The sequence below is a fragment of the Procambarus clarkii genome, chromosome 21 (assembly GCF_040958095.1).
Source record: "Procambarus clarkii isolate CNS0578487 chromosome 21, FALCON_Pclarkii_2.0, whole genome shotgun sequence".
Lineage (NCBI taxonomy): Eukaryota > Metazoa > Arthropoda > Malacostraca > Decapoda > Cambaridae > Procambarus > Procambarus clarkii.
The window spans coordinates 30942019-30960157 of NC_091170.1; the positions used below are offsets into that span (position 1 = coordinate 30942019).

Consider the following 18139-nt stretch of genomic DNA (forward strand, 5'->3'; position numbering starts at 1 on the left):
AGTTGTATGGTATACAGCTTAATTTTTCCCATTCCATGTAAGTGGGAAATGAGGTGATGAAAATGCGTGTGTGTAAAATGAGGAAGAATAAGTAACAGAGGAAGTGGGCTGAGATAGTGAAAGGAATTGATTTTGTGCAGTATAAGTAAGCTTTAATAAATAGATACATAAGAAATGGTGATAAGGGCTTTTTAGAGTAATTCTACAGTGACCAATTTGCATGGTAGCATTAAAGTGTATTAAAAAAGAAGCCAAGCAAATTTTAATAGTTTAATCACATGCAACCCATGATTTATTTTTGAGTTTCAACAAATTTCCTAGCATTTTTCAAGATTTTTTCCCCCACTCTACACAGTTGGGTACAGAAAACAGGCGATTTGTGACTTATGTTAGCAGGCTTAAAGCTTTACCTTACCATAGCTCATGGTAAACCTTTCTCACTAGTTTCCCCATGAAACATGACCTACCAATTGATTTACAACCAGGTACCCAATTACTGCTATGTGAACAGAGGCAAACAGTTAAGAGGTTGACGCCTTGTCAATCGTCACTGGCCAGAACTTAAACCTAGACCAAATCGCTCGTGAGGTGTAGGGTGAGTGTGTTATCGGTGCACCTCCAGGACTGCCTTACAAGTTATCTTGGATTTCATGAGATTACTACTGAACACAGTTACAGAGCTTTAAATTAGTCTTTCTTTTGTTTCAAGTGCTTATTAACACTTCACAATCTTCATTGATTTCTTGAGGGTTAAATTTGAGATTTTGTAATATTATTGACCAGACATGACTGATTAACCAGGCTATTGCTCTTAGTCACTCACAATCCAGTATAACCACTATTAATTGGGTGGTCAAAAACCATTCACAATCTTAGCCTTCAAGGTTCTTCCTAGAAGACTTCTACATTGACACTGCTACTCCCTATTGAATTTATATTGAATCTTACATTGTACAGTATTACATACTGCAGTATGTGAGTACTTATTTCAGACTGGGAACGAGACCTTAAAGAGTGTTAATAGTTTAGTGCGAGCACTTTTAATGATTGCAGCAGTGTAAGATGTTTGAGCCTTGTGCTGGCAGTAATAGAAATTTGTTTACATTTTAGCTTTAATATTTTGTCTGCCTCAAAAGGGGACTTCAACAAAAAATAATAGTATACTGCATGCCTGTTTGTTCTTGCCTGTGTTAGCGTGCAAGTAGGAAGGATGAACTCTTTGGGCCCCGTCTCCTAACTTTCAGGTAAATGGTGCAACACCACTTTCATATCTACTAGTAAAGCAACAGATTGAAATAATTTCCACTGCCTCAGTTCATACCATATCTTCATTACTCATGCACTGAAGGCATTTTTCCTTACATCCTTGTTACTCATTTGTGTTTACAGTTTCTATCCGTGTTCTTTACCCTTCTTAAACATTCTGTCTTGGTCTACTTTGTCTCTTTCTTTCTCTTTCTCTAAGTACTTTAAACATTATAACCACATCAGGTCTTGTTCTCCTTCCAGTATTTTAACTCTCCTGCTGTGGATTATTTTCAAGAATTCAGAAAATATGATTTGTTCAAAATTATTTGGAAATGTGGATATGTATTTATTTTTTATTTTTTTTTTCACCATGTTACATTACACAATCATGCATTACCTTTGGTCTGGAACCTTGCTGCTGTACAGCAACCCTCAATCTGTCTGGTGTTGGAAAATGCAAATTTAGTGGTATAGGGTAATTACTTTTATGCAGTACTGTACTGGGTCAGATTTTGATGAATTTCACTTACGTAAATTTAGCATAGATTGCCAAATGACCTGTAGTCTACTGCATTTTCTGTAGTGTCTTGTGCTACCATACATGCCTCATGTCTTGTATTTTAGGAACGTTTTGAATTCTTGCATCATTGAACGTCCTGAGCAATTATGGAGAGTGGAAGGTGTTTTATTGAATAAAAATTTTAAAAAATTACTTTTTTGTGTTCCCATACACACAACAACCCTATTTATCTCATGAACCTTAAAGTTAAATTTCTTAAATTTTTGCCTTAAAAGCATTTTAGTGTTCGGAGTACTGTACTGGAGTTTTCGGCTGGAATAGGCCCAGTCTATTGTATGTGGATATTTGCAGAAAATGGAGGAAGAGTGGTTTCACACCATGCAAGTAAAGAATATTCACAGTGCTGTAAAGAATAATGTTAATGAATAATAAGAAAAAAATGTGGTGCAGCAGAATAATGCAGATCACCACAATTGATGTTGAAAGAGCAGCAATTGAGCTGTCTATTTAGAGAGGAAACTAGATATTAGTTTCTAGTTTAGTTTCTAGAAATTTACAGACAGGTGGTGGAAGATTGTTTAATGATAGCAGTTTGAGGAATATAAATTCCTGCTGTATATTGTCTTAAACTTTGTAAATACAATGGTACCATGGTTTTAAAATTTAATCTGTTCCAAGAGATGGCTTGTTAACCAAAAATTCGCAAACTGAAATTATTTTTCCCATAAGAAATAACGTAAATTAAATTAATCCGTTCCACACTCCCAAAAATATTAACTTAAAAATACATCTCATACATAATACACACAGATATTTTGTACTGTAATATGCACAAGTTATAGCTTACCTGTACTGATGGCTCTTGTTGGCGTATGGAAGACGGTGAGGAAGGGGGGGAGGGGAGGAGGAGATGTGTTAGCATTTGAAAGGGAAGTCCCCTTACATTATAACATCAGGCAGTGATGACTTCTCTGGGGTACTCTTCTCTCCTATGTTTTGCCTTCATACCACTAGGACCTGGTTGTGGCTCACCTCTTGTTTGTATCGCTAAGAACCTTTCCAAAGAGACTTATTTTTCCTCTGTGGTCATCCTCACATGTGTTTTTTTAGGTTGAACCTTACCACTGGCTTTCTTGGGTCCCATGGCATGGTATTTAATAATTACTTTTGTTTAGAAACCAAAAAAGCTGAAAACAATAAAATTCTTTACAAAGAATTTAAGTACTGTACTATCATCACTGAAGCGCAGTCGCCCGTTCCACCAGGAACCACGCGCTCGGTCGATCCATACGTCTATCAGCAAGGCAATGCTCGTAAACTGATTCAAATTTTACAAAGGTTCTTGAGCTTGTAACCCAAAAAATTTGTAAAGAGGGACGTTCGGCAACTGAGGTTCCACTGTACATTAACACTTTGGCGTACCCCACGCGCCACCCCTCAACTGTGCGATATGGGACCCAGGGTGTCACGGGAGCGCGCGTAAAAAATTCTGAAAAGTGTATACTCTCTTCAACTTTGTCACCTTAATTCTCGTCCTACGAGATTAAATTTGGTATCATTGTGTTCGCAATAGAATTCTCTACAGCACTAAATGCATATAAACTTCAAAAGCCCGGCTAATTACCCGCAGCAAACAGAGAAAGTGCGAACGAGTTACCCAGGAGCGCGCAAAAGCGATAAAATGTTTTCACTATTTTCACTCTGGTCACCTCAATTTTTGTCCTAGGTCTTTCATTTTGGTCTCAATGGGTTCGCAATAGAATTATCTAGAGGAACATTAGCATATAAAATAAAAAAACCTGGTCACGCTCCAACCGCCGACGAGTAGAAGACGGGCCACACGTTAGCCGCGAGTGAGCGCTCAGACGCCTTCCAGCTACACTCCCAATTCCCTCCCTTTTCAAGCCTTTCTTTCGCAATTTTCTTCCTGGAAGGGCCTTGTTCATGATCACTATCCATCATGGAGTAAGCGTAGATAGTTTCTAAAGCCGCAGTAAGAAATATAGCCACGGAAAATAGCCGAAATGTTCACACGTTTGAGATGCAAGGGGAGGCAACATTGGTCACAACAGTAGAGCGAAAACAATGGGCCCACGGCGTGTGCCAAGCCATCTGAGGGCCACGAGGCTCAACAAAGAAAATGGGAAGACATCGGCGCACATTTTAAAGCCAGTCCCCAAAAAATCGGATAAAAACCTGATTTTTGGCGATTATTTAAAGTGGATGACGCAATGCTGCGTCATCCCCGGTATTACCGACAGTAAACGGATGACGCAATGCTGCGTCATGCCCGGGCGAAAGTGTTAACTAGCTCTGTGGTAAAAGACTTGTCATAATCACAAAACAAGGTTTGATTAACATGAGTGAGGTAAGAAAAAGATCGACATTTGAACTGTGTAACAAAACGCATACTGATGATCAAAAGAAATATGGCAATGTGCAGGATGCTTTATAAATTTGTCATTGTGTAACTTTGAACACCTTTGAGGTAGAAGGTGTAAGGTACAGGACTTGTTAAAAGGGGTTAGAAGAGTATATCAGTGTTTAGGACTGGTTGAACAATTCTTTCTCTTTGAGGAGGAAGTGGGAGGAGGGCAAAATTTTTGTCTGTGGTAAAACAAATGTACAATAGGTGGTAGGTCTGTTGTTTAGCACATGGGGAAACAGTGTTAACTAGACACTTCTTGATACTTGTTTTTATTTTTATTTTTTAGGGGAGCCTAAGAATTTAGTGTATACATCCATGTTTTTGCATTTATTGTTTAAACATTATTTCACTTTAGAATGCTTTTAGTATTAAGTAATCATCTTCATATGATACATAATAGACTTGCATGTTCTTGCTTACAAATTGGTCCTTTAAATTATACAGAACTACATAGGTTTTTTAAATTCTGTTGCAGGATAGCAAGAAGGCTTCAAGTTTGCCCAATATCCTAGATTGTGGAACAGAATCTGATGGAAATGAAAAAATTAAACCCAAGACCTTGACTGGTGGGACAAAGTTTAGACGGTCTCTAGCTCCAGCAATTGATCTACCACGCCTAAGACTACCCAAGATCTCCAGACATACTGACAAAAGTAGGATTAACTTAGATATTCTGTGTAATTTTCTATAATACCAAAATGTAGGATTTTAAGTGTGATGTTATCTTAACATTAATATCCAACTCAAGTCGGATGCATAAGTTAGGCAAATTGTATTTATTACTTAAGCCCCTTTCCCCTCCCCAATTAAGGCAAATTTTCCCTACTATTAGTGCAGTAGCCAGAAGGTTATGACACAACATTCTGTTTTTGGGTCCAGAAGTACTACCACAGGCTAAGTGAGAAGCAGGAAACTTGGATTTCACTACTATTTTGTTATACTGTACTGTAAGTGTCCTCATTTGTATAAGCAAGACTCATCAAGTGCTTCTTGGAGTACAATGTTGTCTTCAAATATTTTCCTAGTTTGGTGTATATATATATTTTTTACAGTTTTACATAAATTTTAATGAATTATGTGAGTACTGCAGTTGTTGGGAGATACAGCTTAGAAGGAGCTATATACTGTACATGGAATTCTAAGTGAGAATGAAAATGGAACTATGATTAAAGGCATGCGTGTATACCTGATCAGGTACCAGTGTGTAGGTTTTGTGCCTACCTACAGCATGGTAGGTACAGCATTCATAAATATACTTGTGTTGGCAAAGAGCAAATGGACTGGAGTTTAGATGAAAATAAATTAAGAAATGATACAAAAGCTGTAAAGGGGTTAATTGAACTTTGTCCAATTTTATGGTATTATGTTGGTTAGCCTATACTCTAGATGGCTGAAAGCTATTAAGGAAAATATAAAACTAAAATATCTAGCTATAAGTGTGAAAATAATATTTTCTGAGCATTCCATTTGGTTGGTCACAAAAGGAAAATACTTCTTGCCTCGAAATAATATCAACATCAGTCCGGCCTGTCTACATTATGCACCGATTAAGTAATAAATAATAAATAAATTTTTATTCAGGAAAAGTACATACATAGTTGATTTACAAACATAATGTTGGATTTATAGATAGAGCTAGTACGCGTAGCGTTTCGGGCATGTGGGAAATGGTTCGGATTACTTGGGAAACCTTTTGAACTGTCCTCGGTGAATCATGCTGATGCTAGAGAGATGTTGGAGAACACTCAATCTTGCTCAGATTATTGACAGAAAAGATGTTGGAGAACACTCAATCTTGCTCAGATTATTGACAGAAAAGTCCTTACAACAAAATCCTACCCATGTGCAATTTAGCAACACATAATTAAGCTGCATCCTGACAGCTTAGCTACCATTGGGTTAGTATCATTAACCACTACCAGATAGCATCACTTCACTACAACATATTTCCCCCCTCACCCCACCTTCTCACATTTCCTCCTGCAGCCAAAGCTAAGATAGAAAAAAATCCTTGCCAGGATGGGAGCGATAGGATTTACTGCTCGAACAAAGTGGATTACATTAAAAGCTACGTTTCTAAGCTCTCCCAACCGGTTTGTCCCAAAGGCAAGCCTAGGCAGATGCTGCCTAAAATTACAGGAAGGGTAGAGTGGCATGGATAAAATCTGCAGGGAAAGAAGTAGCAGGAGGAATCCAATCCTATCTACATAGTAGATGGCCATCATGATGAAAGCCTGCCCAAGGTAACACACCAATGGCACAGACTGAGAACCTTGAGAAGGTACCAAGAGGCATACGTTAAGGTGGTCTTTCAAAGCTCTCGTGCAATGATGTTGGCACATGCCGTAAAAGAGCCGAATGCCTTTTATGTGGCAAAGGTACAGTGATCAGTGACTGTAGGATATGTCAGAGGGCTGACTCAGCTTAACCACTCTGAAGTAACTAGGAGATACAAGAATTCAGGAAGAGTTTTTTTATTTTTTGTTTTCAACATGATTGGGTACAGGAGTAGATGACTTCTGGCTCCTGTTAGCAAGCTTAGAGCTTTCCCTTCCCATAGCTCATGGGAAGGGTGGAGTACTGAGATGCCAGGAGATACTGTTGTAGAGACGCCACAAGACAGAGTACGATGTATCAAAAGCGTGTGATAAGGGTATGTTGCTGTAGCTTCCTCCTCACAGTCTTCCACCTCATCATTAATGCTCTGAACAATCTTGTCTTCAGTCATCGTACCATAACCTGGATCACTAGCACCTTAAAGTTGATTGCTGCTGTTCCTGTCATTTTGTTCACTAAAAATTAGCTCTTTGTATTAAAGAAGATATTTCGGTTAAGAAAATTCTTCTAATAGGGGGTGTCACATTGATGTATCACACAAGAATGCAGAAACATATGGTTAGTTATTTTACTAGGGAAATACGGGTATAATATTTCTAACAATAATGGCTTGTTGTAATATTTTATATTATATATTTTGTTATAAATTTTATGTAATTTAAGCAATATTTTAATGTGTTTGTAAACAAAGACTGCCACTCATCATTAGGTAACCTGACAGGCAAGTTCCATAATACATATTTTACCCAAATCAAGAGATAGTCAAACTCGGCCTTGATTTTGGCCGAGTTACCTGTAGATTAGAGTTAGGAATAACTGAATAGCTGATTAACATTAGTTAATTTCTTTGTGTCATTAATAGATTTTATTCTTTATCTGATTCTGGCATCATCTGTGGAATACAAGGGGAAATTGTAGTTTATATATATTGTTCATTCATTTGTTAGGAAGTGGATCCATGGTTCAGTTTCTAATACTTAGGTACTGTACATTGATTGCAGTCATGTTTTACAAGCAATAAACTAAAGAATCTAGATTTTGATGAGATTTTGTCCAGCATTTAATGGAAAATTTACAATTAAAGGCTTTAGATGAAATATTGGGTTTATGTATTTTTAGATATATATTGAGCTCTTATCTGAATACACAATATTTTGAAGTTAATATTGGGGGAAAATGCAGCTAGACCCTTAGAAGGAAAAAATAGACAATTTTGGTACTATATTTAGTGATTTTCTTCCCTTCCCAGGCTCATATCTGTACATTCCTCTTGCTGAGTTCAGGATTTATGGTAGGTTGGTGGGTTTAGCTCTTTTATTTCTGTGCTCCCTAAGGCAAGATCCTCTTGGTCTCATTGACAATATTATGCACAGCAAAGGCAGGTTCTGCACTACAACAGTAGGGAACCATTAAAATTGTCTCTGTTGGGTTTTACAGGTGCTAGGGAAAAGCAGAATAATTCTCAGTCCAGCCTAGAATGACTTCCAAAGGTACAGTATATTAAAAGAATATTCAAGTCACATACACATCAACAAGGAACCACCCTAGGAGCTCTCCCAGCGTTGAATGTAATGAAATATCTCTTTCTGGTGTGTCCTTGGTAGTCTTCAGACTCTCCCTTTCTTTCAGAGGCTTTGGTTTTCATCTTCCTGGCTCAATGACAGATTCTTTAGTGTAATTAATTAAACTTGTTTGCTCATTTTCTATGCTTTGTTTATTTTGCTAATTGGCTGTTTTGGCTCGCCCACCTTTCTGGTAGCCTTTTCTTGATTAGAGTAATCTAGTATCCCCTGCTCCTTAGGCTTCTATAGAGGGGGGGGGGCAGGTTTTGGTCTCTGGTTCCCAGTAGGCTTTCAATTGCTTGCAAGGGCCTGGTGCATATTTAATTGGGTGGAGGTATCCAGATAGCTAGCAACAAGGGTTCACCAAGCAGAGGTGTTTCAATATATTGAGCACTGTTTTTTCGTTTTGACTGCTCCAGTGGGTCATGGTTGTATGCTTTCTTGCTGCTCTTCATGCAGGCTTGCTGTTTTGGTTTTTATTCAGGTGTCTGCTTGGTCACTTTCCATTGGGGTTTCTGGGGTTTTGGTGGTGGCAGGTGTGGGTGTATGTATTCAGTTGGTTCCAGTTCTGGCCAGGAGCTGGTGTGATTTTTAGACTCCTGGTTGAGATAAGTGTTATAGGGTATCAGTCATCCATGTGTGTGTGCCTATCAGCAGGTATTTGAGCTCAGAGCCTATAGTGATCCTTCAGATGATGACCTCTTATTCTTTTGTTAGGTGTGTGTCTAGCTACACTTGTGTGTGCTTGATTGTTTTGTGAGCAGTTTCATTTCTGTGCCCCCTTGCCCTTATTGCCCTTTTCTCTCCTGATCTCTCCTACAGGTTTAAATTACATTAAATGCTCCTCCTTTTCTGTTATTCCAAAAATTGGCCTCCTTTCGTATTGCACCGTTGTGAGTAAGCTCTGGACGTCAATGAGGGGTCTCTCCCAGAAATCAACTGTTGAATATAGTGGAAACCCGCTATTCTGGTGGACCCCAAGTGGCTTTATGTCCCCACCCCCTATCCTGCTCCCTTCTTCTCAGTGGGGTTTTTACATAGGTAGATCTGGTGAGGGACAAGCTGTCTAGGACCTAAGGTGACCTTGAGTTGCCATATGGTGGCAATTAGGCTCATCAGACAGGCTATTTACCCTGTAGCATCGTGTATTTGCTTTATTTTCCTAGAAGGTGCCTAATTTCCTTCAAGCAGTTGCATGTTTTGTTACACCACTGTTTTCTTTGTTTCACTAGTTTTGTGGCTGATCTCTGAGCCTCTGCTCCCGTTTCCCCTAACCTTGTTGAATGAGGCAGATAATAGTCTTAGTTTCTAGTAGGCTAAGGAAAGGGAGTCCTTGTGTGTTGAGCAAAGGCTTGATGTTCCCAGAAAAAGAAGTTTCATTACATTAAATGCTTAATTTTTAATTTACCTTCTGGAGGTCATTCCAGGTTGGATTGAGAATTCTCCAATCTTCTAGAATCAGTCCAGTGGTTGGCCTAGATCTTTAACCCTATCACATCAATCTAACCTAACCTTAGTACTAGTATGATCCAACAGAAACAGATGGGAAATATTCCTGCTGTGCCAGGTGCAGAATGACAACTTGTTCTGGCCATGCATAATCCTATCTAAAGGATCAGGAGTATCTAGCCAAGGAGAGTAATAGAGGTGGCCGTCGATTTGCACAGTGGTTTTCCCTGCAAAAAATATACAAATACTGTAAAAAATTAAAATTAATCTAAAATATGAAACAATAGAAAATTTCACTTCTAAATTTTTGGTGGTGGGGGCTTCCCTCAGTGGCTCCCTGTACTAAGCACTTATCCAGTCAGGCTTTAGGGAGATGCACTAGGCCTCAAGAAACCCACACTTGCCTACTGGGAACCAGGGGCTGGATTCATGAACTGTTAAATGTAATAGCATTTATATTTGGTAGACCCTTGTCACTCCCCATCCTCACTGTAACCTTTCCTCGTGGGGTGGAGGGATTTAATTCATGTAGCTTGTGACTGGGTTTAGTTCCTGCTAAGCTCCCCACTCTAAGCTTAGATGGTGTTGGCAGTTGGGTGCATCACGGTTGGGACATCTACTCATTGGCAATGATCATTTACCTCATTGTCTCTGGGAACCTAATATTCTTCAAATAGGTTCCTTTATCTTGTGCTTATTTTTAGTTTCTTGGTCATAAGTTAATCTCTGACCTCCAAACCTGCTTTGTCTCATGGAGAGGTAGATTCTGATCCTGGCTCCCAATAGGAAAGGGTTGGTCTCAGAGGTCTGATACATGTCCCTAAGGCTTGGCTGGACCAGTTCTTAGCTAAGGAAGCACATGAGGGTCCACTGGAAAAGGGTATTTTGTTACATTCAATACTTGACTTTTTAATCTTTACTCTATAAAACAGCTACCTTTATATTACAATAATATATAATGGTACAGTACTGGCACTTTTTACCCACAAATTCAATACATAATTAAAGCTAGAACGCTTGGGATGTGTAATAGTGCATAACTGCTCCCCAAAATTTGTGTAAAAAAACAAGAATGTTTGGTGTGTGGGATCCCCCCTTGCTTACTGCTGATGGTTACTGCTAATTATTTTTGAATCCATGTTGATCTATTCTTAACCCTCTTAAGTCAGAAATATACCTGTGCAATTTAAAGCCTGGTGTAAATGTGCTTACTAAATAATTCTCAATACATTTTGTCCAAGACCACGCAAGTCGCAGGCCATCTGTACATTCAAAGTCTCATTTTTTAACACTCATCAACGTTAAAATTAAATGTCTCGACTATAATCTCTCTCTCTCATGGCTGGCATGAAATTTTCTGCATGACTTGTAAGGCACTGTTAAACTAAGGTAAAGCATCCTTAACAATATATTTGCCTTATAAGCTTTCAGATGTACAATTAATGTACTGCTTTATAAAAGCAAGCAAAGCAGCAGGACTTTTTTTATTTTGTTTTTATTTGTAATTTGTAATTTTTTCTCAAAGGAAGGTGAGAATGGAGCATGAAGGAATGAATCGAGTTAATAATCCCCTTAATCATACAAGATGCACTTGTACTGAGAGAGAAACACCTGATCTGGGTAAAGAATAAAGTTCAGATTAGAAATTTGTTGTCATAAACATATTAAGAAAAGTATAAAGGTTAAATTAATGTTATATTTTTCGTAGGAGCATTATGTGCTGAATTCAATTTGCCGTGTATGTTTTGTTCACAAAATATGGCAGGAATTTAGAATCAGGTGAGATCTTGACCTGAATTTTGCAGTAATTTGCTTGAAGGATGGAGCCTACTGTAAAGTTGTGAGACTGGCTGTTCTCATATGGTTTGCTTCTCACTCGGCCCTCTACTTCCTTGGAAGGACAGCTAGATCAAGGAGAGATGCCCTGCCATTTCTGTTGGTGTTTGGTTGTGACTCATCAGCATCTGAATGAATTAGCATGTAATAAAGTACATCTGAATAAATTAGCATGTCAAAAAAATAATTTATTTTTGGCCACTACTGTGAGTGACCATTTTTTCTCTTGCTGTGTCCTACATACACAAGTTTATAAATATATGATCTTCCCTGCACGCAATTCTGCAACTGTATGAACAAACATCTCGGACATATTCTGAAGACTTTTGTACAGTATGTTGTTGATAATATGACTTTCTTACCACATAAATAAGTGAATTGCCATTTTATATTTTATTGCAAAATATGTGAAATAAGAAAGGTATTTTTTGCAGCAAGTAACAGAACACATTATTGCACATTTTTGCACAATAAAAAATCTGCACAATTTAATTTTAATATAAAAATATTTAAATTGTGAAATTGTTTTTTAATACTGTATATTATTTATTCTTTAAATTTGGAATATGTACTGCATAGGCAGATCCCCAGCCGAGTTATATGGAGATCTAAGTTTCTCGACATTCTTATGGCACATGTAAAAAAAAAATTTTACCACAACCAGTTTCATTTGTATTTCCATATATAATAAACATAGATTTACATTATGGTAACATCTTTATAAAAATAAGTAAAATGGAACTACAGTGACAACAATTATAACTTAGAGTTGTCAGCTGTCTTGGGCACCCTCAGATGAGAATTTTGTATTATAAATACAATACAGAAATGTATTTATATATACATTACAACTAAAGGAGTTTAGTACTGTACATTAATCTAACTTACCCCTAAAATTATTATACAAGTGCTTGGCGTACTCAGTTTTGACCAGATGCTCGGGCTTTCCTAGTTGAAGGTCTGGCTGGCTTTCAGAGCTAACCAAAATTGTATGTACAGGTATTTTAGCTCGTTTCCTTTTTAATAGGCTCTTTGATAATCATCACTTTGCCTCCCACCTATAGTACTGATATAAGCTTCTTCGTACAGGGAAACTCAAAAGGTTGGAAGTACAATTTATTAATTTATCAATACATATATGGTCACTATTTTATAGTTCGTGGTGCTGCTTCTTCCTCCTCCGCCTTCCTCCATCTTCCTTCCAATCCACAAACCTGAAAATAAAGGAATTGATGACTTTTCAGTCCATTTTGGACCATTAACATTACACATCTTGATAATGGTCCAGAATGGACCAAAACATCGCCTTTCCTTTATTTACAGATTTGTGGGCTGGGCATCAGAATAATCTCATCTTCAGTCAGCATACCATGGCCTGGTAGCTACTTTTTTCTGACCAGTCCACAATATCCTTCCTCTCTAAGTCCTCACCAGCTTGTCTGAAAGTATCATGGATCTCATCAACAAGCCTTTCAAACATTAACCCTTCCCCTACAGAATTTATTTTGGAGCTGCCAAATATGCAGCCCCTTTTTTTTATTAAATCTGGAAATAATTCACTGTGAAATCATGGAGAAAATGGCAAGTTTGGGTAAAATAAGAAAAATATTGGCTTACAAATTAAACAAAAAATTAGATTTTTCCTAATTAGGTTACAATATCGTGATGTTCAAAAATTGAATTGTTATAAAGGGGTGGGATGTAAATAATATTTGTTCTTGTATGGAAACTGTAAGACATAATTAGATTATGGGAAAGTAAAAGCAAATCTAACCTACAAGCCCTTCAGGCCTAGTACTGTGCACATACAGTACTTCCGTTCTCAAAAACTGTAATTTCAGCAACTCAGAGTTGTTGTATCATCAACCATTTACACAAGTTCAATTAGGGGAAATCCTGTTGGCATTACAAATCATTCAGTTATCACTAATAACATTGAATAAACCTGAATATCCTGCCTATAGGCACTCTGCCCCCAGAGACCTCTGACTGTCACACGCCCAACCAAATGTTGGCAGGCTTTATCTACAGTGTCCCAGATGTTTCTGCACTCACAGGCACGGTCAGCACACACCCCAGATGCCCCAGTAGTGCTCATGGGCACACTTCACAGCGGAAGGGTTAAGTTATCTTCAACCTCGTTAACTAGAACTGTTACACTTTTCTAACAAGCATTCTTCATAATAAACTCCTTAACCTACCTCTATACTTTACCTAGCTATATATGGCTTCCTTTATACTAGTGCATGGTTTATAGACATTAGGAAACTACTGCTTCCCGTGTTTCCATCTCTTCTCTTTCATCAAGGTATGCGGTTCTTGCTTTACCTATACAGCACAATTTACCTATACTGGACAATTTACTCGGTAATGAGGGAATCTCGGCTCTCCATGCTCCTCTTGTCTCTTTGAACTCGCAGATTCTTGTCATGGTTTTCATTAGGTGTGTGTAAATCCAGAGGCCTCATAGTTTGTGGATGTCCGTGGTACCATGGTCACCCAAGAAAGGACATTTCAGTACCCAGTAAATTCAACACTTTATTTTATAATGTACTGTAGATGTATGAACCTTCTGTAGTTCATTTCAGACTGGATAAAGACATTTCCAGTGTCTCCCATCCTTCATTAATAGCCCTGCTGGAAGACAGTGGCTAAGGAAGCAGTCAAGTACTATTACCTCAAAATATACAGTACTCACTACTAATGCTGCCTAATAACTCAACGAATTATTAATAATTTTATGTAATACTGTACAACATTGCATTTACAAGTAGGTATATATATATAATGCAACTGTTCTTTAAGTGTATCAACAGAATTGCATCCCTCATTTACCCTGCAATGGAAAATTGTTTCTTAATTATTATTAAAATATATTTGTTTTTTTCAGCCAAAGCAAAAACCACATCTTTACCAAAGATAAGCAGCAAAAGTGACAATGCTGTTAAGGTAAGCCAAAACATCCTTTCATTATAAAATCATTAACATATCATTATTTTATCGTGCATTAAATACATTGCTAAGGATATTCTCAGATTTATCTGTTTGCAGTCAAATTAATATGAATACGCAGAGTAATCACACTAACGTGATGAGAAAAAGAAAAACGGTGAGAAAATCCGTAGGAGCTGTGATGAGGATTAGAACCGACGTGCTGGGTGTTCCCAGGCACACGCTCCAGACAACTAGGCCACGACATGGCCACGACATGGCCACGACATGGCCACAACATGGCCACGACATGGCCATTCCCATGGCCTAGTTATCCGGAGCATGTGTCTGGGAACACCCGGCGCATAGGTTAGAATTCCCACCACAGCTCCTACGAATTTTCTCATTAATGTGAATCATATGATACATATAAATTTCTGTAAATAATAAAATTTAGCTATAAAAGTACCATACCTGCAAACAGTATGAGTGGGTTAGTGGTGATGTTTTAAATGCCACTGAAGAAATTGTAATAATTTGTATGCTGGTATATGGTAATAACAATAAGCTTTAAAAGTTGTGGAAATGTTGTGATAATTTTAAGGACAGTCCTGTGTTGGTTTGGAATAACATTCTTATGTAAGTATAAAATATGGACTTAAGAACTGAAGTGTAATACTATATGTTAATATATAGTGACTGCCCCAAAATATACAGTAAAGGTAAAATAAAAAAGTTGACTGCATGTTAAAGAAAAACTGTGGTTTAATAAAATGGGAATCTGAGCAGAGCTGTTATGAGCTGAAGTGTAAATGAAGAAATTAAGGAAGTGGCACATACAGCAGACATAGAGGAATGAAGAATAGAATACTGTATCTTCAAGCACCTGTCTGTAATGACATTTCCATAATGCATTGGCTTGATGGTGCCTTTAGCCTCTTAGTCAACTCATGATTATTCCCTTAATAAACTGGTACATTGAGGCAAAATTACAAAATTTCTTAGCAAGTCAGATAAAAGCTTTACTAATATGTATGTATCAAGATGTTGGTGCTCTTACCAGGTTAACCTTGCTAATTTATATACAGTATATACTTTTATTTTATTTTGAATACAGTACTGTAGTTCCATTTCCAGACTATTTCGAGACTGTCAATAAATTAACCTGAAATCTGAAACCTGCGCACATGGACATGATGCGGTGTGCTGTAATGTTGTTGGTTACAGGCCCTTGGAAGCAACTTCAAGATTGAAATTTGTGCACTGATAACCGACTTTATTTCAGATGAAACGTTTAGTACCGTAAATCGATTATTTTGCTTAAAGCTTTATTTCATTATTTGCAGAAATCTTTGACTTAGCAAGCATGTTGATCAGTTCTGTCAGTTTTAAGTTTACAAGAATTCTGTAATTTTGATTTTATCATAACATTTTCCCCAATTATTAGAGGTCCACAACCAGGCTTATTACTTTTGACCTTCAAAGGACATTTTAAAGTAATCCCAAACATTTTATCACAATAAATTTCTCATACGTTTGATGTGTGTACAGTATATATGTTTGTATTTTCAATTTAATGACATTTATCCACAATGGTCAGGGGCCAAAGGATTTGTGTTATGAAATTTGCTTTAGATTGATGTGCATCTTTATGGCTGGATGTAGATGAGAATTGGAGATGCTAGTGCTCATCTCGGCAGAAAGCACAGCATCTCGAGCATTATTTGCAAGGTTTCATGACTACCTCCTGGCTCATACATTTTGGTACTTATTTAAGAGGTTAGTAATACTCGTGTATGTATGTGTGTGTGTGTGTGTGTGTGTGGGTGTGTAATTACCCATGTTTAGTTGCAGGATGATAGCTATACTCGTGGTTTCCCATCTTCCCAATAATCTTTGTCATATGAGGATTTGAGACCACTGGTGATTTTAGCCTCCACCACCACCTTACTTAACACTTTTGTGGTCTAGCCTCTCCACCTGTTCCTACCTGTAGATGTTCTGGGCTCTCCGGGCGGCTCACGGGTCACTCAGTGGTGTCAAGAATTGTTATAATCATCTGACGTTTTCTAACTTATTGGATGGATTATAACAATAAATTTGGTGTCAATAAGCCTAGAGAATAGGTGCAAAACCAAAATTGTATATATAACAAGTTTTAGTCCTCTGCATGTTGCAGAATGTAAACCTAGAGTGCTCCGTGGGCCCTGCTTAGTGATGCTTAAAATGTTTATACAGTGCTGTAATCATTTCACATTTTCTTGGTTATGGGTTATAACTAAATTTGGAGTCAAAGTGTTTTGCAAATAAGATTTTGCAAATCTATTCTCAAGCGAATAGATGCAAAAACAAACTTCTGTTTATAATAGATGTGTGTGTGTGTGACAGTGAGGAATATACTAATGTTCGCGAATAGCAATCGGCATCGGAACATGAAAGTGGTAAATTGTTCCAACCTCCTACAGCACTTCAGAAAATAGAACTTTTGTATATTTCTAATTTAATTTAAATAGCTTCTGTTATCCTCTACCTATTCCCTCTCAAGATCTTGTATGTAGTTATTATATCCCCTCTGTTTCTTCTCTCCTCTAAGGTTGTGTTACTGAGTTTTTCCAACCTGTCCTCATAGCTGAGGCCTCTCAATTCTGGTACTAATCTAGTTGCAAACCTCTGAACTATCTCAAGTTTCTGCTTATGCTTTACAAGGTGTGGGGTTCCATGCTGGAGCTGCATACTCAGGTAACGGTTTCACATAGACAGCATGTATGGACTTCATTGTTTAGATCCTTAAATGACATTCTTATGTTTGCTAACTTCCCATATGCTTCTGATGTTATCCTGATCACATGGGCCTTTTGTGTTAGTGTTGGGATTGCCTATTCCCATATCTTTTTCTCTTATTCTTTCTTGCCGTTACCTTATGGAATACCGTAGTTAAATACAGGTCTCTTATCTCCCTTACTCATTTTCAATACTTTGCACTTATTTTGATTCAATTCCTGCAGCCATTTATCTGCTCACTCTCCACATTTGTTAATATCTTCTTGTAATACTCTACAGTCCTCTTCAATTCTTTTTCTCCTCACTAACTTTACAACATCTGCAAACATTGACATGTACGAGCTCACTTCCTCTACGAGGTCAATTACATAAATTAAAAAGAGCAATGATCCTAGGATAGAACCTGGTGGAACACCACTTTTCACTCCTCTCCAGCCTGATATTTTCTCTGACTTTATTTCTTGTCCATCAAGTACTCCTGTACCCATTCCATTGCATTTTCTGTTATTAATGTTTGTCTTTCCATTTTGTGTACAGGTATTAGTCTTTTGTGAGGAACTGTAACAAAAGCTTTTTGGCAGTTTAGGAAGATACAGTCTATCCATAATTCTCTTGTTTTTTTTTTTTTTGTGATCCTGTCACAGAATTCAATCAAGTTTGTTAACCATGATTTCCCTCTCTGAAGCTGTGTTGTGCATCTGTTGTCATATGACACTTTGAAACTACCGACAGTTTTGGCATTCACTGCCTTCTCATTTAACTTGTTCCGACTGTCTAATACGCTGTTTGCAAAAGAAAACTTTTTAATATTTTTTTGACACCTTTGATTCCTTAGCTTGAATCGGTGACATCTTGTTCTTGAAGTTGCCAGTTTCAAGAAATCCTCATTGTCAGTTTTGTCAATTCTTGTTACTATTTTGTATGTTGTAATCATATTGCCTCTTTATCTTCTATCTTCTAGCTTTGGTATATTTGATGCCTCTAACCTCTCTTTGTAACTCGTTTTTCAGTTCTGGAAGCCATTTTGTAGCTTGTTTTGTGCACGCG

General features: G+C 37.5%; 1 protein-coding gene across 15 annotated transcripts in view; it reads left to right on the top strand.

Annotated features, from left to right (window-relative positions):
- Positions 1-18139, top strand: part of Ac13E (Adenylyl cyclase 13E) — a 46030-nt gene that overhangs the window by 16385 nt on the left and 11506 nt on the right. For 8 of the 15 annotated variants that reach the window (XM_045746434.2, XM_045746436.2, XM_069328266.1 and 5 more), the window contains exons 11-12: positions 4672-4849; positions 14271-14329. In XM_045746434.2, the coding sequence (XP_045602390.1) occupies positions 4672-4849; positions 14271-14329 (237 nt within the window). Of the gene's footprint in view, positions 1-4671; positions 4850-13344; positions 13501-14270; positions 14330-18139 lie in introns of all 15 variants that reach the window. The other 7 variants (XM_045746429.2, XM_045746435.2, XM_069328263.1 and 4 more) reach the window with 1 other exon arrangement.